The 24,998-nt window shown below is 42.4% G+C and overlaps 1 protein-coding gene across 1 annotated transcript in view; it reads left to right on the forward strand.

Moving 5' to 3' along the window:
- The window catches only part of TXNDC8 (thioredoxin domain containing 8), a 37,178-nt gene extending 16,298 nt beyond the window's left edge, over positions 1–20,880 (forward strand). The window contains exon 5 of the mRNA XM_024757297.1: positions 20,777–20,880. Within this exon, the coding sequence (XP_024613065.1) occupies positions 20,777–20,839 (63 nt within the window). The 3' untranslated portion in view covers positions 20,840–20,880. The remainder of the gene's footprint in view (positions 1–20,776) is intronic.
- The last annotated feature ends 4,118 nt before the right edge of the window (positions 20,881–24,998 follow it).

Raw genomic sequence — 24,998 nt, forward strand, 5'->3', positions numbered from 1 at the left:
TGCTAATGGGTGGGGTTGTGTTCCTGTCTTGCTAGTTGTTTGGCATGGGTGTCCAGCACTGTAGCTTGCTGGTCGTTGAGTGGAGCTGTGTCTTAGCATTGAGATAGAGATCTCTGGGAGAGCTTTCACCACTTGATATTACGTGGAACTGGGAGGTCTCTGGTGCATCAGTGTCCTGAACTCGGCTCTCCCACCTCAGAGGCACAGGCCTGACACCCGGCTGGAGCACCAAGACCCTGTCAGCCACAGGGTTCAGAAGAAAGGGGAAAAAAAGAAAGAAAGAAAATAATAAAATAAAATAAAGTTATTAAAATAAAAAATAATTATTAAAAATAAATAGTTAAAAAGTAATTAAAAAAAGAAGAAAAAAAAAAAAGGAAAGAGAGAGCAACCAAACCAAAAACAAATCCACCAATGATAACAAGCGCTAAAAACTATACTAAAGAAAAACAAAGAACTGACAGACAGAACCCTAGGACAAATGGTAAAAGCAAAGCTATACAGGCAAAATCACACAAAGAAGCATACACATACACCCTCACAAAAAGAGAAAAAGGAAAAATATATCTATATCATTGCTCCCAAAGTCCACTGCATCAATTTGGGATGATTCGTTGTCTATTCAGATATTCCACAGATGCAGGGTACATCACGTTGATTGTGGAGATTTAATCCGCTGCTCCTGAGGCTGCTGGGAGAGATTTCCCTTTCTCCTCTGTTTGCACAGCTCCTGGGGTCCAGCACTGGATTTGACCCCACCTCTGCGTATAGGTCCCCTGAGTGCATCTGTTCTTTGCTCAGACAGGACGGGGTTAAAGGAGCAGCTGATTCGGGGGCTCTGGCTCTCTCAGGCCGCGGGGAGGGAGGGGTACGGAGTGTGGGGCGAGCCTGTGGCGGCAGAGGCCAGCGTGACGTTGCACCAGCCTGAGGCGCCGTGTGTTCTCCCGGGGAAGTTGTCCCTGGATCACGGGACCCTGGCAGTGGCGGGCTGCACAGGCTCCTGGGAGGGGAGGTGTGGATAGTGACCTGTGCTGCACACAGGCTTCTTGGTGGCTGCTGCAGCAGCCTTAGTGTCTCATGCCCGTCTCTGGGGTCTGTGCTGATAGCCGTGGCTCACACCCGTCTCTGGAGCTCCTTTAAGCGGTGCTCTGAATCCCCTCTCCTCAGGCACACTGAAACAATGGTCTCTTGCCTCTTAGGCAGCTCCGGACTTTTTCCTGGACTCCCTCCCGGCTAGCCGTTGTGCACTAGCCCTTTCAGGCAGTGTTCACACAGCCAACCCCAGTCCTCTCCCCGGGGTCTGACCTCCGAAGCCCGAGCCTCAGCTCCCAGCCCCCGCCCACCCCGGCGGGGGAGCAGACAAGCCCCTCGGGCTGGTGAGTGCTGGTCGGCACTGATCTCTGTGCGGGAATCTCTCCACTTTGCCCTCTGTACCCCGGTTGCTGCGCTCTCCTCCGTGGCTCCGAAGCTTCCCCCCTGCCACCCCCATCTCCTCTAGTGAAGGGGCTTCCTAGTGTGTGGAAACTTTTCCTCCTTCACAGCTCCCTCCCCGAGGTGCAGGTCCCGTCCCTATTCTTTTGTCTTTGTTTTTTCTTTTTTCTTTTGCCCTACCCATGTATGTGGGGAGTTTCTTGCATTTTGGGAAGTCTGAGGTCTTCTGCCAGCCTTCAGTAGGTGTTCTGTAGGAGTTGTTCCACATGTAGATGGATTTCTGATGTATTTGTGGGGAGGAAGGTGCTCTCCACATCTTACTCTTCCGCCATCTTGAAGGTCTCCAACATATGTATTTTTAACTACCTCCACCTACATGGTCAAATGGTTTGTGTGTCATCTTTTATTATCTTCTCCTTCTCTTCCATCCGAGAAATGAAGATGCTTCCTCGTTTGAAGTCAATTCCATCCATCTCTTGATTGCATCCCTCCCTTCTGTGCCAGGCCTATATTCTTCATTGATCCTTTTTCAAACCTGGTGTTTGGACCCTTGTTGTTTTTGCCACCCAGCTACCATTCCCTATTAGTAGTTCTCTGATTTTCCTCCAGGGAACCAAGCCCTTTCTAGTTCTTAGTCCATGTACTTCCTAGGGCTCTATCTCTAGGTCTAGACAAATCAGTGAACTCCATCCCCATCAAGAATGGACCCTTCATTACATTCAAGCCAATCCAAGCCCAACCAGAGCTAATTCCAGAGCTTTGCTTAAGCAGCTAGGTAAAAGCCTCTTCTTTTGAATGTACTAAACTTGAACTTGGAAAGATATGATGCTGAAGCTATTACATAGCTGGCTTGCCACCATAGGGAACCTAAAAATGAAAGCTCCATATAGAGGAAAGCAGAGTCAGGCCAACAGGTGCCCATGGCATTGATTGAACCCTGAATCTATCCATGCCTGAAACCTGAACTACCCCCCATAAATTCTGCAGTTATGTAAACTTTGGGTTGCTTTTTCTGTCTTTTGCAACCAAAACATTTCTTTTTTTTTTCTTAAAATCAGAAAGATGATTTTAATCTTATTTCTCAATAAAATAATAACATACATTTGTAAAGCAAACAATTTTAAGAATATTTCTCTAAAGGCTTTCTGGAATTCCTAAAGGAAATTCATCTATTTTAGAAAGAAAATTCCAAGGAATTATGGAAAACAACATAAAATTATCAAGTAGCCTCCTCCCCCTACAACACACAGTAATCATTCTGGTACAAAGCACTTTTTTTTTTTTTTTTTTACAGCAGTTTCTTATTAGTCATCAATTTTATACACATCAGTGTATACATGTCAACCCCAATTGCCCAATTCATCACACCACCACCACCACGACCCCCCCGCAGCTTTCCCCCCCTTGGTGTCCACACATTTGTTCTCTACATCTGTGTCTCAATTTCTACCCTGAAATCCAGTTCATTTGTACTATTTCCCTAGGTTCCACATATATGCATTAATATACGATATTTGTTTTTCTCTTTCTGACTTACTTCACTCTGTATGACAGTCTCTAGATCCATCCACATCTCTACAAATGACCCACTTTCATTCCTTTTTATGGCTGAGTAATATTCCATTGTAATATGAGCCACAACTTCTTTATCCATTCATCTGTCGATGGGCATTTAGGTTGCTTCCATGACATGCCTACTGCAAATAGAGCTGCAGTGAACACTGGAGTGCGTGTGTCTTTTTGAATTGTGGTTTCCTCTGGGTATATGCCCAGTAGTGGGATTGCTGGATCATATGGTAATTCTATTTTTAGTTTTTTAAGGAACCTCCATACTGTTCTCCATAGTGGCTGTATCACTTTACATTCCCACCAACGGTGCAAGAGGGTTCCCTTTTCTCCACACCCTCTCCAGCATTTGTTGTTTGTAGATTTTCTGATGAAGCCCATTCTAACCGGTGTGAGGTGATACCTTATTGTAGTTTTGATTTGCATTTCTCTAATAATTAGTGATGTTGAGCAGCTTTTCATGTGCTTCTTGGCCATCTGTATATCTTCTTTGGAGAAATGTCTACTTAGGTCTTCTGCCCGTTTTTGGATTGGGTTGTTTGTTCTTTGAATATCGAGCTGCATGAGCTGTATATAAATTTTGGAGATTAATCCTTTGTCCGTTGATTCGTTTGCAAATATTTTCGCCCATTCTAAGGGTTGTCTTTTCGTCTTGTTTATGGTTTCCTTTGCTGTGCAAAAGCTTTTAAGTTTCATTAGGTCCCATTTGTTGATTTTTGTTTTCATTTCCATTTCTCTAGGAGGTGGATCAAAAAAGATTTTGCTGTGATTTATGTCAAAGAGTGTTCTTCCTATGTTTTCTGCTAAGAGTTTTATAGTGCCCAGTCTTACATTTACGTCTCGAATCCATTTTGATTTTATTTTAGTATATGGTGTTAGGGAGTGTTCTAATTTCATTCTTTTATATGTAGCTGTCCAGTTTTCCCAGCACCACTTATTGAAGAGGCTGTCTTTTCTCCATTGTATATCCTTGCCTTCTTTGTCAAGATTAGTTTACCGTAGGTGCGTGAGTTTACCTCTGGGCTTTCTATCTTGTTCCATTGACCTATGTTTCTGTTTTTATGCCAGTACCATATTATCTTGATTACTGTAGCTTTGTAGTATAGTCTGAAGTCAGGGAGTCTGATTCCTCCAGCTCCGGTTTTTTCCCTCAATACTGCTTTGGCTATCCGGGGTCTTCTGTGTCTCCATATAAATTTTTAGATTTTTTGTCCTAGTTCCATAAAAAATACCATTGGTAATTTGATAGGGATTGCATTCAATCTGTAGATTGCTTTGGGTAGTATAGTCATTTTCACAGTATTGATTCTTCCAATCCAAGAACATGGTATATCTCTCCATCTGTTGGTATCATCTTTAATTTCTTTCATCAGTGTCTTATAGTTTTCTGCATACAGGTCTTTTGTCTCCCTAGGTAGGTTTATTCCTAGGTATTTTATTCTTTTTGTTGCAATGGTAATTGGGAGTGTTTCCTTAATTTCTCTTTCAGATATTTCATCATTAGTGTATAGAAATGCCAGAGATTTCTGTGCATTAATTTTGTATCCTGCAACTTTACCAAATGCATTGATTAGCTCTAGTAGTTTTCTGGTGGCGTCTTTAGGATTCTCTATGTATAGTATCATGTCATCTGCAAACAGTGACAGTTTTACTTCTTTTACAATTTGTATTCCTTTTATTTCTTTTTCTTCTCTGATTGCTGAGGCCAGGACTTCCAAAACTATGTTGAATAATAGTGGTGAGAGTGGACATTCTTGTCTTGTTCCTGATCTTAGAGGAAATGCCTTCAGATTTTCACCATTGAGAGTGATGTTTGCTGTGGGTTTGTTGTATATGGCCTTTATTATGTTGAGGTAGGTTCCCTCTATGCCCACTTTCTGGAGAGTTTTTATCATAAATGGGTGTTGAATTTTGTCAAAAGCTTTTTCTGCATCTATTGAGATGATCATATGGTTTTTCTTCTTCAGTTTGTTAATATGGTGTATCAAATTGATTGATTTACATATATTGAAGAATCCTTGCATCCCTGGGATAAATCCCACTTGATCATGGTGTATGATCCTATTAATGTGTTGTTGGATTCTGTTTGCCAGTATTTTGTTGAAGATTTTTGCATCTATATTCATCAGTGATATTGGTCTGTAATTTTCTTTTTTTGTAGTGTCTTTGTCTGGTTTTGGTATCAGGGTGATGATGGCCTCATAGAATAAGTTTGGGAGTGTTCCTTCCTCTGCAATTTTTTGGAAGAGTTTGAGAAGGATGCGTGTTAGCTCTTCTCTAAATATTTGATAGAATTCACCTGTGAAGCCATCTGGTCGTGGACTTTTGTTTGTTGGAAGATTTTTATTCATAGTTTCAATTCCATTACTTGTGATTGGTCTGTTCATATTTTATATTTCTTTCTGTTTCAGTCTTGGAAGATTATACCTTTCTAAGAATTTGTCCATTTTTTCCAGGTTGTCCATTTTATTGGCATAGAGTTCCTTTTGGTAGTCTCTTAGGATGCTTTGTATATCTGTGGTGTCTGTTGTAACTTCTCCTTTTTCATTTCTAATTTTATTGATTTGAGTCTTCTCCCTCTTTTTCTTGATGAGTCTGGCTAATTGTTTATCTTGTAAGAATAAAATTCTTCTAAGAATTTTGTTTATCTTCTCAAAGAACCAGCTTTTAGTTTTATTGATCTTTGCTATTGTTTTCTTTGTTTCTGTTTCATTTATTTCTGCTCTGATCTTTATGTTTTCTTTCCTTCTGCTAACTTTGGGTTCTGTTTGTTCTTCTTTCTCTAGTTCCTTTAGGTGTAAGGTTAGATTACTTATCTGAGATTTTTCTTGTTTCTTGATGTAGGCTTGTATAGCTATAAACTTTCCTCTTAGAACTGCTTTTGCTGCATCCCACAGGGTTTGGATTGTCATGTTTTCATTGTCATTTGTCTCTAGGTATTTTTTTATTTCCTCTTTGATTTCTTCAGTGGTCTGTTGGTTATTTAGTAACGTAGCGTTTAGCCTCCATTTGTTTGTGTTTTTTACTTTTTTCCCCCTGTAATTCGTTTCTAATCTCATAGTGTTGTGGTCAGCAAAGATGCTTGATATGATTTCAGTTTTCTTAAATTTACTGAGGCTTGATTTGTGACCCAAGATGTGATCTCTCCTGGAGAATGTTTCATGCGCACTTGAGAGGAAAGTGTAATCTGCTGGTTTTGGATGAAATGTCCTATAAATATAATTAAATCTATCTGGTCTACTGTGTCATTTAAAGCTTCTGTTTCCTTATTTATTTTCATTTTAGGTGATCAGTCCATTGGTGTATATGAGGTGTTAAAGTCCCCCACTATTATTGTGTTACTGTCGATTTCCTCTTTTACAGCTGTTAGCAGTTGCCTTATGTATTGAGGTGCTCCTATGTTGGGTGCATATATATTTATAATTGTTATATCTTCTTCTTGGTTTGATCCCTTGATCATTATGTAGTGTCCTTGTCTCTTGTAACATTCTTTGTTTTAAAGTCTATTTTATGTGTTATGAGTATAGCTACTCCAGCTTTCTTTTGATTTCCCTTTGCATGGAATATCTTTTTCTATCCCCTCACTTTTGGTCTGTATGTGTCCCTAGGTCTGAAGTGGGTCTCTTGTAGACAGCATATATATGGGTCTTGTTTTCGTATCCATTCAGCAGGCCTGTGTCTTTTGGTTGGAGCATTTAATCCGTTCACGTTTAAGGTAGTACTCGATATGTATGTTTCTAAGACCATTTTCTTAATTGTTTTGGGTTGGTTTTTGTAGGTCCTTTTCTTCTCTTGTGTTTCCCACTTAGAGAAGTGCCTTTAGCATTTGTTGTAGAGCTGGTTTGGTGGTGCTGAATTCTCTTAGCTTTTGCCTGTCTGTAAAGCTTTTGATTTCTCCATAGAATCTGAATGAGATCCTTGCCAGGTTGAGTAATCTTGGTTGTAGGTTCTTCCCTTTCACTCTTTAAGTGTATCATGCCACTCCCTTCTGGCTTGTAGAGTTTCTGCTGAGAAATCAACTGTTAACCTTATGGGAGTTCCCTTGTATGTTATTTGTCATTTTCCCCTTGCTGCTTTCAATAATTTTTCTTTGTCTTTAATCGTTGCTAATTTGATTACTATGTGTCTTGGCGTGTTTCTCCTTGGGTTTATCCTGTATGGGACTCACTGTGCTTCCTCGACTTGGGTGGCTATTTCCTTTCCCATGTTAAGGAAGTTTTCTGCTATAATGTCTTCAAATATTTTCTCTGGTCCTCTCTCTCTCTTATCTCCTTCTGGGACCCCTGTAATGTGAATGTTGTTGCGTTTAATGTTGTCCCAGAGGTCTTTCAGGCTGTCTTCATTTCTTTTCATTCTTTTTTCTTTATTCTGTTCTGCAGCAGTGAATTCCACCATTCCATCTTCCAGATCACTTATTCGTTCTTCTGCCTCAGTTATTCTGCTATTAATTCCTTCTAGTGTAGTTTTCATTTCAGTTATTGTATTGTTCATCTCTGTTTGTTCTTTAATTCGTCTAGGTCTTTGTTAAACATTTCTTGCATCTTCTTCATCTTTGCCTCCATTGTTTTTCTGAGGTCCTGGATCATCTTCACTATCATTATTCTGAATTCTTTTCCTGGAAGGTTGCCTATCTCCACTTCATTTTGTTGTTTTTCTGGGGTTTTATCTTGTTCCTTCATATGGTACATAGCCCTCTGCCTTTTCATCTTGTCTGTTTTTCTGTGAATGTGGTTTTTGTTCCACAGGCTGCAGGACTGTAGTTCTTCTTGCTTCTGCTGTCTGTCCTCTGGTGGATGAGGCTGTCTAAGAGGCTTGTTGCAACCAAAACATTTCTAATGAATGTATCTGATGTTCTCTCAGACTGCTCTCTTTTATTTATTTTATTTTATTTTATTTTACTTTTTTTCGGTACACAGGCCTCTCTCACTGTTGTGGCCTCTCCCGTTGTGGAGCACAGGCTCTGGATGCGCAGGCTCAGCGGCCATGGCTTACGGGCCCAGCTGCTCCGTGGCATGTGGGATCTTCCTGGACCAGGGCACGAACCCGTGTCCCCTGCATCGGCAGGCGGACTCTCAACCACTGTGCCACCAGGGAAGCCCTGCTCTCTTTTATTTTGTGATCTAATTCCTGAAATTGGATATATTTACTGCTTCCAATTCTCATTTTGTACTCATTCCCTCACCCACTCTTGAAAGTTACCAAGAACCTTCCAGCACCTAGTTTAAAAAGCCATTTCTCAATCCTGCTCTTCCTTGATTACACAAGTGTCATTAACTAATCAGCTTCTCTATTCTGGAAACTTCCTCCTTTTTTGGCTTCTATTGCTGATTCATCCCCAAGTTCTTCTGGCTTCTTTGTCTCCTGCCGTTCTCAAATATAAGTGTTTCCCAAGGCTCTGTCCTTTTTCCATTTTACCTCTCTCCCTTAGTAATTTCACCCCCACTTCTAGTTCTAGCTGTGAATACCTTTAACTTAAACAATAGCCCTCCTCACCCCCAAGTTCACGCCAAAGCTTTGTTCTCTTTTCCAAATAAATCCTTGCTCCGTATATGTCATTCCCTTATTTAAAAGTTGATACCTGTCCCCCTTCATTGCCTTCAGAATCAAGACTAGACCCTTGTATTCAAGTCTGACTTTAAAATTTCTCCCTAATTTTGATCCAATCTACCTTTCCAAGCCCATTTTTGTTTGACTCAGATCTTAACTTCATGTAGTTTTCTCATATTCTTCTAAGCACTTGGAGTTGTTCATGTCTGATTTGAAACCCCAGGGCCTAGGAGAATCCCCCGTCAATAGAAAATATTTATTTTGTGTTTGACTAATGAGGGAGTGAACAAATGAATGAATGAGCAAACAAGTGAAGCCTTCTGTCTTTCCCCTGCATCCCCCCGCAGCTTTGCCTCCCCTTCCGATTTTGTCCTCGTATTAATCTGACTCAGAAGAAGTTTCTGTCCAGCTCAGAATAGCTTCTGGTTTCATCCTTTCTGCAGAAGATATTGCTTAATGGCTCAAAGGTTGTTCTCTGTTTTATGAAACAAAACTTTGTGTTCTCAGTTGATTATGTGTCTAGGCTCTCGAGCAAATCCATAGCTATGCTTTTGATATAAGGCTTGGTCCTGCTTAGTCTCGGTTCTCTCTGGAGGTGTAAGAGCCCTCACTTGTAGGTGGAGAGACCTCCTATAATCAAGTATTTCTTAACTTGTGTCTACAGGGTATGGATCCTTTTGAATTAATGTAATACAATGCCTGTATTCTAGGGATCATTAAGAATCTCAAATTTGAATTTTATGCCAACTAGCTAATGGAAAATAAAATCAACTGAATTGATGACAATGGCCATTAAACTGATCTACCTCCCTGTAGTCTAATTCCAGAGTCATCCAGCAAGCCTCTAAGTATAACATGGATATCCATGTCCCAAGAAATTTTCTTGAGAATGGAATTTTTCATTGAATAGCGTTAACTTAGCATGGCGGTTATAGAGTTATTTTTTTTTTAAAAAAAGAAAACTTGAGATTATTTATGTCATAATATCAAATGAGTCTACTTCTAAATTTCATTTGTAGTTATATGTAATCATATCTCCAGAAGGATTCATACCTGGATCAATTTAGATATCATTTGAAAACCTGTGGAAAAGATTTGTAATGGTTGTTCCATTTGACAAAGAATATCAATCTTCAGTGCAAAAGACAAAGGCACAAAAAAAGGAGGTGGGAGAGGTAATAAAGACACAGTATTACAAATCTTTTACCTCTTTGGATTCCACCCCCAGAATTGGGTAACTGAACAGCCCTGTACGGCTTCTGCAAGGTCCCCATTTCTAACCATTACATCCAGAGCTGCAGGCAAACTATGAGACCTCTGAAATTCCCCTCAGGCTCTACCTGTTAGTGGTTTGCACTGGAAAATCATTGGAACCAGAGGAAGTTTGGGGTGGCCAAGCCAAAAGACTAGTCCCTGTGAATTTCCCTCCTCTCTCAATAGAATTGACTATGAAGGCTGCCAGTGACGTTCACTGTTTCCCTGGGAATAGAGAAAAGTTAAATACACTTCTTTGAGAGCACTTCTATAAATGTGCTCCTCTCTTTCTTCTGGGATGGCACAACTGAAAATTGGCTTATTGAAGCAGTTAAATACTATTTATCTAGTATTAAAAATACCCTAGAATCTAGCTTCGATGGAGTAATGTTATAAGAAATGTCTACATTTATGGTAAAACATCTGGCAACAAGCCACTGTCCATTAATGCCTTTTAAAATGTACACTGTCTAAAAAGCCTTATGATAGTTCCTTATAGAACATAGAGTTAGTTAGGAGAATGTTTGCCTCCCTTGCAAATGTGATCAGCTTCCTCTCATTAGATCAGAAGACTTAGGGAATCCCTTGGGTTTCTGTTTCCATCGCTGCCAAAAATCTCAGGATTACCTCCTCTACTCAAATACAATAGCCCCCTTACCTGCAGTTTCCTGGCATTTCCTAACTGCCGTCTCCACACTGGATCATCCTTTAATGGTTCTGTTATTTTATCTTGGCCTTGAGTCTAGCTCATTTCAAATATTCGCAAAATACATAGACTATAAACAAAAGTAAACACCTAAAACAAATGAAGCTACATAATCATGACCTAGGGTCATGGTGGATGATGGGCCTTCCCTGGTGCTGGAAGTTTTCATGCAGAGGTTAGATGAACATCTGGCTGGGATGCGCTATAAACAACAGCTATAATTATTTCACAGTTTTAGGGCAAAGGACAGCCAAAACAAATTCTAGGTAATAAATAAGGTGAGTTTGTTCCTTCCTGCTGTATTCCTTAGTGTTTTCATCTAGGACATCACAACATGTTCCAGTAAGATTCATTGTGGTTAAAAAAAGAAAACAAAAGAAAAAGAAAACAAAATGTGCATTCCTGTGGTGTCTGTCAGGTGGGGCATCCAAAACCTTGGCTGATTTTTGTAACCAGAATAATACACTATATGCTATTATGAGTAGTTCATAAATTTGGTTTATAGGCCCTCTTAAAATCTGTAGACCCTCTTAAAATCCAGTGGAGACTATAAACTCTCTCTCTCTCTAGAAAAATATACGTATAAACTGAAATGTGCATGTAATGCCTAGGGTATTCAATGAGCCTCTGAAGCCCATCAGCAGATCCTCTATGTGCATTACGTTACTTCTAGCTAAAGTTGGTACGTCTATGTGGAGGAAAGGAAGACTAAAAAAGATTTAGCAAGTCTTGGCCAACTGCTTAAATATGGGCCAACTCTCAAAAGTTGCCTCCCTCTTTTCATTTTTTGATATGAGCGTAAGATGGTTTCCTAAAGCAGTTAGGAAAGATGGCAGTGATGGGATATGAGTACATAGATGCTAATACATGAGTTATTCAAAAATGAATAATTCGGAAGAACTGAGCTCTCATATGGAGTGAGAAGAAGCTCTTGCCCTTTTATGTGTATGAATCGCAGGGCTCCAGCTGAGGTCATGGAAGTCATTTCCAGCAAGCACCCTCCTTGAAGTTGGTACAGCGATAAAAAGAATCCAAAGTAGGTGACACCATCAAGTGCTAGAAAGAGGACAGGCTTGGAAGCAGAGGTCCCGTATGCAGTGTCTTCAAGGGCCAGGCGGGGGCAATAGGTGACACAGTAGGAAGTGAGGAGGATGGTGGTCCCTGGAGAATCACCCTCCCAAATGCTCACTGTTCAAGTGCATTAAAAAACAGTGTTTGACACACACACACACACACACACACCCGCAAAAGACTGTCTGCGGCTGGCTTTTGCCATCTCTGGAGCCAGATGATTGTAGGTTGAATTCCAGGTCTGCTTCTTATTAGTGGGGGACCTTGGGAATGTGTCTTAACCACCTTAAGGCTCAGTTTCATTCTTTGTGAAATAGAGACAGTATCATGTGTCTTTGAACTATTGTCATAAAAATTTGTGATGATGTAAATAAAGTACCCAGCACTAGTCTTTGTACATACTATAAAATGTAGCTATTATTAGAGCCCCAGGATCTAACTGTGCACCTATCTTCCTGAAAATGTATGGGTAAATAGAAATTTAGAAATGAAGGTTGCCAGAGACCTCTAAAGCTCTTTTGAGTAACCATAGTATGCATTTAAGCTAAGTTATCTTAGCATTCAGGAGTTACCTACCAATGGTATTCAACCTTAATGGATTGTTTTAGTTACAGAGGGCTTCTGCATGAGGAGGAAAAGAAAAGAATTCTCATATAGTCTTCAGGGCTCTGAGGGGTGCAGATCCCCAAGAGGGGTTACATATCAGCCCCATAAGTAGCTGATACATTATCAGAGATTAATTGACTGGAGGAGGCAAGAACTGAGTGACATGAAGGGAAAGTCAGAGAAGTACAGCAACTATTTATCACCATTTAGCAACCTTTAGCACCATAGCTAAAGATGCAGCTCTCAGCTTTAGCAACGTACAGGCAGTAATTACTTGTGTACCTCTTTTCTCCAGGGCAGGGATTTGGGTGAGGCAAGTGAGGCAAGATATTGCAGGTGTAGGGTGGAAACCTGTCTTTATTTGAATTTTTTTTTTTTTTTTTTCTGTACACAGGCCTCTCACCGCTGTGGCCTCTCCCGCTGTGGAGCACAGGCCCAGTGACCATGGCTCATGGGCCCAGCCGCTCCGCGGCATGTGGGATCTTCCCGGACCAGGGCACGAACCCGCGTCCCCTGCATCGGCAGGCGGACTCCCAACCACTGCGCCACCAGGGAAGCCCTATTTGAATTTTTGATGTTTCGTTTATCATGGGTTTTTTGCATTAAATGTTAATACTTTTACAAATATTTATTAAGATATTATTTATCGTAATTATTAAGTTTTTGGCATCCCTTAAATTTTCCACCCTAGTCCCAGCCCTGTTCTTCTCTGAATTTTAAATTGTTGAACTAAAGGAGTGTTTCATTCAGTGATTCACAGAAGGATTAACAAGACTCAGCAGCATGTTATATTCATAGCTAAGATTTATTACAGCAATAAACACAGAGTTAAAGCAGCAGGGAAGAAAGAAGGGTGTTGTTGGAGTCTAGAAAGGTCCAGCACAGAATTCTGATGTCCTTCCTTGTCCAGGGATACTTAGGAGAGTGTTCTCCCTGGCAGTGAACTTCAGGGACATGTGTGGAATGCCTCTGCCTAGGGATGCCTTTTTGATTCTCTGGGTCTGAGTTTTTTTATGTGGGGACTGGTCACATAGATACATCTTGCTGAGCAACCATAGCTACACAACCAGCCATGACAATGGAAACTCAGGACCCCAACAATAAAACTAGGTGCACATCATCATTATTGACGTTTATGCAAAACAACTTGGCAAGCCAGCAATGGCATAGTCCATTGCTCCAGATACATGTCACCAAATCATCCATCACTAACACGAGGAACACTTGGAGGACCACATTACCCACGGGTTGGTGAAGGATCAATTGTGGTTCTCTTGGAGACACGCCAGGAGTAAGCAACCACACCTGCTACATTAACTTTTTTCTCACATGAATTCATGTGGAAAATCAAAATGTCACCTTTATTAAAAGCAGCAGTAGGGCTTCCCTGGTGGCACAGTGGTTGAGAGTCCGCCTGCCGATGCAGGGGACATGGGTTCGTGCCCAGGTCCGGGAAGATCCCACATGCCATGGAGCAGCTGGGCCCGTGAGCCATGGCCGCTGAGCCTGCGCATCCAGAGCCTGTGCTCTGCAACGGGAAAGGCCACAACAGTGAGAGGCCCGCGAACTGCAAAAAAAAAAAAAAAAATGTAGCAGTAGTGCTAAATTGTGGTAATTGAAGAACATGGCTTGGATCCATGTCAAAAGATTTCCCACTTGTAGCCTAGACCTTGAGATGACCACCCCCGCTACGGTAGAATCTGGGGCTGCAGAGGACAAACTTCCCCACCCAGGTGGAGGAGATACTGCTGCTTTTCATAACTATTTAGCCCCAAAAAGGGAGGACAGAGGGTCATAGCTTTCCAGAGCTATCTTTAGAAGGCAGATGTTAGACTCACTTCAAATGTGCTTTGCAGAAGGACAGACCTGTCCCTTGAGCAAACACTCCCAAAAAGGGAGAGGAGGATAGGCATGAGCTCATGCCTTTGTCTAGGCTCAGCTGATAAGCTCACCTTTGAACTTGGGGAGAAGTGAAGGGATATAGGAAACAGGTATATTTTCCCAATAATAGACAGTTAAGCAGATGATCTAATGGAGGCATGAGAACTAGAGTATATGCCATTGAAAGGAATGGCTCCAAAAGTATTTTTATCCCGAAGAACAAAATTCCATCCCACACTTCCAGTTATGGGCAGGATGACATCTAACCTGGCCAGAGTCCAAAATCACTTGTCCTATTCTCAGTGTAGCTTGAGATGAATTCCCACAACATCAGACTCATGCCTCTTATTCCCTTCAACAGAAAGCCACATGGTCCTGAGTGACTAACTCTCAGGCAGCTTCAGTTGATGGCATAGAATAAGGGTTGGCAAACTATGGCCCCGGGGCCAAATCTGACTCTCAGTTTTACTGGGACACTGCCATGCCCATTTGTTTAACTACTTACCTGCAGCTGCCTTCGAACTACAATAGCTGGTTTTGTCGCAGGAAGGGAGACCCCTTCCAGGGCCCAAGAGTGGGCTCTTGTCTAACGCTCGGAAATGAATTGTCCAAGGAGACACACGTGCTGACAAAGCCAGAGACTTTATTGGGAACGGGAACCCGGGTGGACAGCGGCAGGGTAAGGGTACCCAGGAGAACTGCTCTGCCACGTGGCTCACAGTCTCAGGCTTTATGGTAATGGGGTTAGTTTCCGGGTTGTCTCTGGCCAATCATTCTGACTCAGGGTCCTTCCTGGTGATGTGCACATCGCTCAGCCAAGATGGATTCCAGTGAGAAGGATTCTGGAAGGTTGGTGGCACATATAGACTGGCGTCTCCTCTCTCCTTTCGACCTTCCCGAATTCTTCCAGTTGGTGGTAGCTTGTTAGTTCCACGTTCCTTACCAGGACCTCCTGTTGTAAGATAACTCATGCAAGTGGTTACTGTCGTGCCTGGCCAGGACGGACGGTTTTGGTCAGTGGGTCCCCTAACAACTTGGGTAGACTTTTTTTTCTTTTTATAAAAGGAAGTTTATGGCTGCATTATCATTATAAAAAGTGGACTATATTTTTAATGTTATTATATAATTTATAGATTTATATAGAAAAAACTTAGATTTACGTAAAAGTTGCAGATAGTATAGAGAGTTGATTTGAGTAGTTTTGACAGAAACGATATGGCCTACAAAACCTAAAGTGGGTATTATCAGGCGCCTTACAAAAAAAGTTTGTCAACTCCTAACATATAAGAAAAAAGCACTTTAGTCCTTATTTATGCTACCAGTGTGCCAAGAAACAGATGCATAAGCAGTTTCTAAATCTGCTACAGGAAAATGAAAGTGAATTAGTATGTTACTGAAGTCTCACAACTGGAACAAGTTGAGAAAAAGGCCAGCATAGATTAGGGAAAAGTGAGTGAACAGATTGCTTTATATGCTCTTTTCTGGAATGCAAGTACATACAAATTCAAGCTGTTTGAAACAGACTATTTCGAAGGGACTGTGTCATCTTGGTTGGATTTTGCTCAACTCCAAAAACCTTAACTGACCCCCTTGCATTTGCAGAGTCTGCCCTGGGTGTTGTGAAAGTCAAAGAGGAGGTGTACAAATACCTGCAATGTGATGCAGGTGGTTCTAGGGACGGAACGGGTGTGGATGGAGTCAGAGAAGGAAGCCAAGATAGGAACAAACGGTGATTAACACTGTCCACCTCTCAACAGAAGGTTGAGGTACTTTTAAACGTTCTCTTGTTGGACATATCCTTTTCATCTTATTCATCAGTTTTAATGTCTTAATAGACCCTTCCTAAAGAAAAAGAACATCATACTATTTCAAATTATAAACTTGAACATACATATACTTCCACAGCCATCCTCCAAGAAGTATCTTGTGTGGGTTGGTTTTTGGGCTTTTTGGTTCGTGTTGTGATGGTTGCTATAGCTTGGAGAATTTTGTTGCTGCTGTTGTTGTTTTTAACTCACTACAGAGGTCTGAAAATTGTTGAGCTCTCATACAGCTGGTCCAAACATAACTTCAGTGTTGACTCAACTAAATTGCATGTCAACTGGCCAACGCATTTTATAGTTATTCTATGAGGACATCACTAGCCAGACTCCTTAATTTATGTTCTCAGAAGTCACTGTCTCTCCAGCCCCTTTGCATTTTCCCAGCGGCAGGAATAAACTCTTTGTAGGTGATTTGAATGTCTTTGGCATACAGAACTGCCTCTGGTTGCCCCTGGGTGGTGGGTAATCAGAGGATGGGGTTCACTTTATTATTCTGTTTTTGTGTATGTTTGAAAATGTCCATGATAAAACTTCAGGGTTGTTTTTTTTTAACTGACTGTTGGCTATAGTTGGTTCTCTAATGCTGGAACAGCCACTCCATATTCCACTGGTCTTTGCAAACTGGAGCTTGTAATTTTCATTAGCAGTCATTGCTAGGGTGGCAGCCATACATGAAAAATGAAGGCATTGAGAAGAACAAGGTAAACACTGCTTCCTAATGCTTCAGAGTGGAGCATGCGCTTGAGAGGTACAGCCAGACATTCAGGTTAAAATGAGAAAATATTTTGAGCAGAAATTGTATGTTAACGGCCTTGCATATATATCCTTTCAGAAGAAAGTTACTTATAAAATAAGCTCTTATCAGTAAGCTGCTCCTTATTTATTAACTACTTTTATTAAACTCCTATATGCAAAGGCCCATGCTAGACAGGGAGACACAATTTGTCTTTGGCAAATTGGACAAAGAAAGAATAAAATAGATAACACCTAATCCCCGAAACTTAACACAGAGTCTTGGACCCGGACCTCAGTGACCAGAAATCAGCATAGTTCAACTCATTTCAGGCCTAACACCATTAATAGAGCACCTACTCTGGGTAAGGTTCTGGGCTAGATACTAAAACTATGGGCGGGGAAATAAAGTACAGTCCCCATCCTTGGTCTAGTGGGGAAGACAGATAACAAAATCAACTCTTTAATCGTGGAATGCACTAGAATAGTGGATACTATGAGATGACAGAGAAGGACTTCAGGGAAGTCTTCAGGAGTTAAATCTTAAAGGATGCTTAAGATTAGCAAGTGATTTAAAGCTGGGAAGAAACAGAGAGTTAAAAAATGTCACAGGTACGGGTCAGGAATTATTTGATAATCATATACATCAGTAGTATAAAATTGTAAAATTATCACTAGAATGTGAGCTCCGTGAGGGGCTTTTGTCTTGTTTTGTTCACCTATGTCTGGCTCATGGTAGGCACTAAGTATTTATTAAATGAATAAATAAATCCAACTATAAAGTGTTGCTAGATTCCAGAGTTTACGGTAGAGAGTGACAGTGGAGCTAGAAAGGACAAGGTCGAGGAATTCTGGTAAAAAGCTTGGATTTTGGGCTTCCCTGGTGGCGCAGTGGTTGAGAGTCTGCCTGCTGATGCAGGGCACGTGGGTTCGTGCCCCAGTCCGGGAGGATCCCACATGCCACGGAGCGGCTGGGCCCGTGAGCCATGGCCGCTGAGCCTGCGCGTCCGGAGCCTGTGGAGCTCCGCAACGGGAGAGGCCACAACAGTGAGAGGCCTGCGTACCGCAAAAAAAAAAAAAAAAAAGCTTGGATTTTATGATGATGGAGAAACACTCAAGAATTTCACAAAGAAAGCATGATGGGATGTGTGTTTTTGAGCTTCAAGGGGAAGAAGAGACCTCAGGAGCACAGACTGGAGAAAGAGAAACCAATTTGTAAGCTGTCACTAAAACCCAGAGGGAAGTTGATGGGGTAAAAATCCATGGAATTCAGAGACAAATTTAATGTCACCTAAAGCCACCCGAATGCCTAGCATGAAAAAGACTGGCAATACCAAGTGTTGTCAAGCATGTGGAACAACCAGAACCCTCATCCCCTGCTGGTGGAGTGTACATTGATGCAATCACTTCGAAAAACTGTTGGGTATCTCCTACCAAAGCTGAACTCAGTAATCCCCCTTTCAGGTAGACAACAGAACCCAACAAGAATGGGTGCTCATTTGCCCCCAGAGATGTCCCCACAAAGTTGTGGAAAAGGATGTTCCTAGCAGCACTCTTGGTCATAGCCAAAATGGATAAACTGTGTTATAGTCGTACAACAGAATACTAAAAAACGACACTGAAAAATGAATGTATGGCCATTACACAGGTAACTCTCAGAAACATCACATCGAGTGAAAGAAGCCAGACACGGAAGAATACGCACAACATACTGTAGAATTCCATTTATAAAAGTTCAGAAACAGACTAAGCTCAGTGATGGTGAAAAATCCAGAACAGCGTTTGGCTTTGGGCTCAGGGTGATGACTGGGAGCGAGGGACTAAAGCTCTATCTGCATCTTGATCTGGACGTGGTTACGCAAGTGGGCTCTCTTTTGTAATAACTCCCCAAACTGTATGCTGACATGTGTGCGATGTTCTGAATATATATGAATGTTTTAAGTGACCTCAGTTTCCTGGCTCAGGTACGAGGGTGGGTGATGGTGCCCTGTACTAGGCTCAATGTATCTAAAAGGAAGAGGAGTCACATTCAACAGTAGCCAAGGCTCTTAGTGCACTTGTGGCTTCTGGCTGCCCAAGTCACAGCACAGGCATGCCACAACCCCGTGGTCATGGAAATCATCCCTCCCTGGAAATCTCCCTTCAGGCCTGTGCCTTCCTATTTCTAATACACTTATAGATTGTGCCACCCCTCTGTGCAGGGCAGTGTCCTCCAAGGAGAGATGCCCATCTTTAGGGGCCCCCAAACTCTCTTTGGCTCCACAATGCTTTTTGGCAGTGGGGGAGATCCTAAGATAAGGAGTCATAATCAGATCCACTAGAGTTATTGCCATAAGAATGACAAAAATATCATCTTCTAGACCACTGGGGGTGTGGAGGACTGTCTAGAATTACATGGCAGTGGTCGTGGGGAAAGACACACCTTGGGAACTTCTCATCCCTTCTTTGCCAGTGCCTTTCTTCTTCTCACCTAGTACGTGTGCCCTTCACTGGAGTCAAGCCACTCCTGAAGCAGAGGAGTAGAGGATAGAGGCTCAGGAGGAATCTTGGACAGAGGGCACAAGGAAGGATAAACGGGAGCCACTGCAAACATAGTACCTTTCCAGCTCCCATGGAGAAAGACAGACTGAGACTGGGGTGAACCCCAAGCCTCTCCCACCCTGTATTCCACCCCAGCATTGGTTAGAGACAAGGGACAAAGTTCCTTTCCAACCAGACTGAGCTGTCTAGAAAGTCCTAATACCCCCAAGCGAAAAAAGTATGCCCAAGCTCCCAACCTCCAGCCTCATGGAGGATGATGCCAAGTCTTCCTTTGCCTCACCTTGGTCAGGAGTTTCCTGGCAATGGGTTCAGTACTTTGGTCAGTTGGCTAAGCTTAGCATCCTTTTCCTGTCCCCAGCCAAGTCTGGTCATTCAGGTGGCCAAGCCCTGCCTATGTTATTGCCAGGACTTCTTGTCTTGGTACCTGCTCTAGCCTGAGAGGAGTATGAAACTCCCTTCATGCCCTAGAGGCGCCAGCCAGCTGCCACTGACTCTTAAGAAAGAGCCTTTTGCAGATCCTTTCTGACACCCTCCTCCGCTGGTGGCCAAGGCCAAGAGAACTATTTATAGAGGAGATGGCTACAAACCAGACAACCCAGATAAATCATGAAATTCTGCACCCACACTTAGGTAACCCTATTCTCAAGAATGAAAAGAACAATTTGCTGTTATAGAAGTGGATCCCTGAGCGAGCCGGTAAGTGAAAAGGGATCAAGACAGACGCACAAGAGTGGGGTTTACTTTCAAGGAATAGAACGAACCTTGATGCCCACAGGCACCATGCAGCTATAAGGGGAAGCAGAATCATTAGATGTGGGCGTGGTTTCTTCTCTACTGCACACTGAGCACTGAAGTTAGTTCTAGACTTTTCTAACCCCTGCCCCCAATGTCCTAACACCATTTCTGGCTGCTGAAACCTCCCTCACTGGAAACTCAAGTCTTCACCCAATCTCAGCCTCATTTTACCCACACTCTTCCTTCTCTCCACCCACCTCATACAACTGGTACTAAACTGACCATGAATAGTTAAGGGTCTCTAACGTCCATATTTCATCAAACATAAGATGTGCATTGACAGAGGCACGCTTATTTTATCTCCTACTGAAAAGTGTTCCAAATAAAATATACCATCCCCTGTGAAATGCATCCTGATTCAGAGATGTGAGAATTTGAAAAGAAAATGTGCTTCTGTGAATCAATGAATTAAACTACTATTACCTGGGCTAAAGTCAGGGCATGGGAAATCACAAGCCATTTGATTTCGGGGGATCATGTATATGAATTAACAAGCCCTCAAGATCAGTGTATAAACGCTCTGAGACGTTTCAGTGATGGGGTTTCCTCATTTCCAACAACGTGATATGTTTTAGATCTTAGTTTAGAGGAACATCGTGGAGAATTATATAAATCTGGCAAAAGATTAGCATAAACAATTTTGAAAAGGTGCCAAATAATGAAAACATCAGAAATTTAATGTGTTTAATGTACGTTTAAAGTATCTTGCAGATGATGGAAATGAGTAGAGGATAAGTTTATAAACAGGAACAAAATTCCTCAAAGCTTCATCTTTGCCATATTTGAACCAATCAATATTTCACCTTTGTGTATCTGTGAACAGATTTTTGAACTTTGTGGAACTGATGCTAAAAAACTGGAAGAAAAGATTCGAGAACTAATGTAAGCTGATCTCCAAGACAAAACATACTTGCAACGTTTTCAAAGGCCACCGTGAATGCGTTTGTGTTTTTATTTCCAGCAAACATTGTAGTGTTCTGTTGATCTCTCTCCTAATGCTTTACAGGTTGAATTCCATATTGCAATCTCACTGCAAAAATTGTTGGAACTCTTGTGCTATCAGAGATTGTGTCATTTGCATTCTCTCGCTTGGCCTTTCCACTTCCTCTGAGCACTTTCCTTAGGCAGCGTCCTTCACAGCAGAGGCCCTGCACGGCTAAGTAATACCAGCTCAGTGAGAAAGTTTTCCAGAGATTGTGGAAGATGGGATCCACCTCAGCAATCAAGAAACAAATGAATGTCTTATCGGCCTGGTGCACTCCAAATACATAGAGGCCTCTTCCCAACTGAGTCATTGTTTGTAGTACAAAATTCTCCAGTATATCACCTTATATTAGAAATGTGTCATTGGATAAAAGCACCTATAAACAGCTATGCTTACATGTATAAAAACTTATTACATGCTAGGCAATATGCCAAGCCTGTAGCCGAAATTCAGCCTCTGTACACTGATACTGAATGGAATCTTGGAGACAGTTTTGGATGAAGTAGAAAAGAATTGCTTTACTGCTTTGCTGGGCAGAGGGGGCCACAGTGGGCTAATGCCCTCAAAACTGTGTGTCCTGACCTGGAGGGGGTAGTGAGGAGTTTTATAGTAAATGGTTCAAAGAGGAGGGCGCGATCAGCTCGTGGACATTCTTCTGACTGGTTGGTGGTGAGGTGACTGGGAGCCAGTATCATCAACCTTCTGATTCCAGCTGCTCTGGGGTCTGCATGCTTGTGGGCACGCAGTAAACTTCTTCCACCTGGTGGCGGTTTCAGTACAGTAAGTCCCTTACATACGAACCTTCAAGTTGTGAACTTTCAAAGACGCAAACGTGAGTTCGCATGTGCAATCACGTAAGTTAGTTCACGTGTCTGGCGTACGTTGTCACGTGCGTGCATCCTCTACAAGTGGTTGTGCTTTTGTGTACTTTACAGAACTGTATAGAGGACAGTAGTACGGTATCTTTATTTCAAGCCCAGGATGACCAGAAGCAAGCGTAAAAGCAGTGGTGATGTAGCTGGTACTACTTTAATTTTCAAGGTACTGTACTGTAAGATTAAACGTTTTCTTTATTTTTGTGTTTGTTATGTATTATTTGTGTGAAAAGTATTATAAACCTATTACAGTACAGTATTCTAAAGCCAGTTGTGTTAGTTGGGTACCAAGGCTAACTTTGTTGGACTTATGAACAAAAGTGGACTTAGGAACACACTTTCGGAACGGAACTCATTCGTATGTAAGGGACTTATTGTATCTGCAAAACAGCTCATAGATATTGTTATATATATCCCTTGAGCGGGAACCGGGACCTCGTCCCAAGGCCACACTACTGTTTTTTTTTTGTTTGTTTGTTTTTGTTTTTTGCGGTACGCGGGTCTCTCACTGTTGTGGCCTCTCCCGTTGCGGAGCACAGACGCGCAGGCTCAGCGGCCATGGCTCACGGGCCCAACCGCTCCGCAGCATGTGGGATCTGCACGGACGGGGGCATGAACCCGCGTCCCCCGCATCGGCAGGCGGACTCTCAACCACTGCACCACCAGGGAAGCCTCGCACTATTGTTTCTTGACTCCTCCTCCCTTGTCTCCGCATCCCCTCCCTTCCCTGATTAGCAACTATTTGAACCTGCCCCTTGGAACTCAGGGAAGGTCATGGAGGCTGAATGAAGTGTATTTCCTACAAACAAGAAACGGGACACAGAAAGGCTTTTGTGCCCAGGAGGCTCACAGGATCCTGCTCAGTTTCAAGCCTTTTGCATCCATCACCCCGTTTAACCTTTGCAACAATCCTGTAAGTAGCCATGTACTAATAAATGTTTAATTGGCTCTCTGGGAAGAAAAAAGTTCCAGTTTGTAGTGATTGCCAATTTCATTGGTGTAAATACTTGGTAGATTTCAAGCTACCAAATGATGTCACTAAACATGGAGCTGGGAAAAGATGGGCCTAATAGGCTCCTGTGAGCTGCCTAAGATTTAGATCCAGGACACCAGTACCTACAAATGAGGTACTACTTTTATCCCTCTCTTCTTAGAGAGAATAGAAGACACGATCTAGTTAAATTGAAACCATGCAACTCAGATTGGGAATTGAACCCACGGGCCGGGACTCAAACCCAGCCAAAACCCAGATTAGGACTTAAACCCATGTTCTTTTAACTGAGACCACACACCTAGCCTCAGAACTTAATGAATTTCAGGTTCTTGATGTCTCATTGGAGAAATAATTCAGTGAGAGACAAAGTGATAGGTAAGAAGTGGATTTATTTAGAGAGAAACACACTCCCCAGACAGAGTGTGGGCCATCTCAGAAGGCAAGAGGCCTTGGGAGAAACACCCTCCACAGACAGAGTGTAGGCCATCTCAGAAGGCCAGAGTGGCACCAGGGTATGGGGTTGTCAGTTTTTATAGGGGTGGATAATTTCATAGGCTAATGAGTGGGAGGAGTATTCCAACTATTTTGGAGAAGGGATTGGGATTTTCAGGAATTGGGTACCGCCCACTTTTTGACCCTTATGGTTGGCCTTGGAACTGTCATGGCGCCTGTGGGTATGTCATTTAGCTTGCTGATGTGTTACAATATGCATATACTGAGGCTGAAGGTCTAGTGGAAATCGACTCGTCTGCCATCTTGGACCCATTTGGTTCTAATCAGTTTATGTCATGTCCTCGGGCTATGTCATTCTTTTAAAGGTTGTGCCCTGCCCCCTTCCATCCTGTTTCAAAATGACTTGCCCAAATTTTCCCAGAAGAATCCAGTGCTTTGAGATTTCCTTCATCTCTTCTCGGGGATTTATAGGAATTTCTTCTCCCTTCAGGAGCGCTGCCCTGGCATGTGGTGAAATGTCTCATTTACATATATCTCAGTAACACAATGTAATACAACTTCCTTTCCTGGGTCCTGTAAAGCACTGGGTTGCTGCATTCCAAGAAAACAGGGATTTGCAGTCTTGCCTCCAACAATGACTAGTCCCTTTACCGGGTCCCAAATGTATATCCTCCTGCTGTGTGTTCAGGCCTTTCTGCATCCACAGTACCTTTTCATTTCAATACTGACAGTGTATTCTTTTAAAAGACATTTTAAACTCAACCTATAGGGCATCAACAAGGCTCCTAAATTGATTCAGGTGACCGCATATGAATAGCTTCGGCCGAGTCTGTGCACACACAGACAGTGACAACCAAGTCAAACCTGCCACCTGGTCCACTGTGATTGTGAGATGCCACTCCTTGTCAGGGGCATCTCAATTTCAAAGATGTTAAAATGTGAAATAATGTGCACCTGGAGTATTCAAGCTCCTTGATCTCACAATTAAATGTTAGCTCAAGAGCAGAAGGTTGGGGGCTTCCCTGGTGGCTAAGTGGCTGAGAGTCCGCCTGCCGATGCAGGAGGCGCAGGTTCGTGCCCCGGTCCAGGAGGATCCCACATGCCGTGGAGCGGCTGGGCCCGTGAGCCATGGCCGCTGAGCCTGCGCGTCCGGAGCCTGTACTCCGCAACGGGAGAGGCCACAACAGTGAGAGGCCCGCGTACCGAAAAAAAAAAAAGAAGAAGTGTCCATACTTTGATAATGGCCTTTCTATTTTGAGAGGAATAGAGAATGGGACATCACTTAATTTCTGCCACCTTGTCTAATGCTGCATTGTGCATTTTTACCAGTGCCATATTTATTTATCAAGCACTAACAGTGTTTTCTAGCTGAGATAGGACCCAATGATGGTTCATAAAATGCAATGTAGTAGGCATTTTCTTAAAACCAAACAAAAAATATCGGAGTATATTTACTGCATTAATGATGAGTATTATTTCGTGAAACATGTTTAGTTATATGTATGTTTATGCTAGGGTCACAATGTAAAATATATTTCTCACCATGGGTTCTGGCGAGTCATGACTGAAAGCCATTGCTATAAGGGTTTCATCTTTGTCAGGGATGACTAGGTATAGGGGTTCTCAACGTGAGGCTCTGGGACCAGGAGCATCACCTGGGAACTTGGTAGAAATGCACATTCTCAGACACCCCCCACTCGCCTCTAGGTACCCTGAATCAAAAGCTGGGTGAGGTTAG

Source organism: Neophocaena asiaeorientalis, unplaced genomic scaffold (assembly GCF_003031525.2).
Source record: "Neophocaena asiaeorientalis asiaeorientalis breed wild unplaced genomic scaffold, Neophocaena_asiaeorientalis_V1.1 scaffold432, whole genome shotgun sequence".
NCBI lineage: Eukaryota > Metazoa > Chordata > Mammalia > Artiodactyla > Phocoenidae > Neophocaena > Neophocaena asiaeorientalis.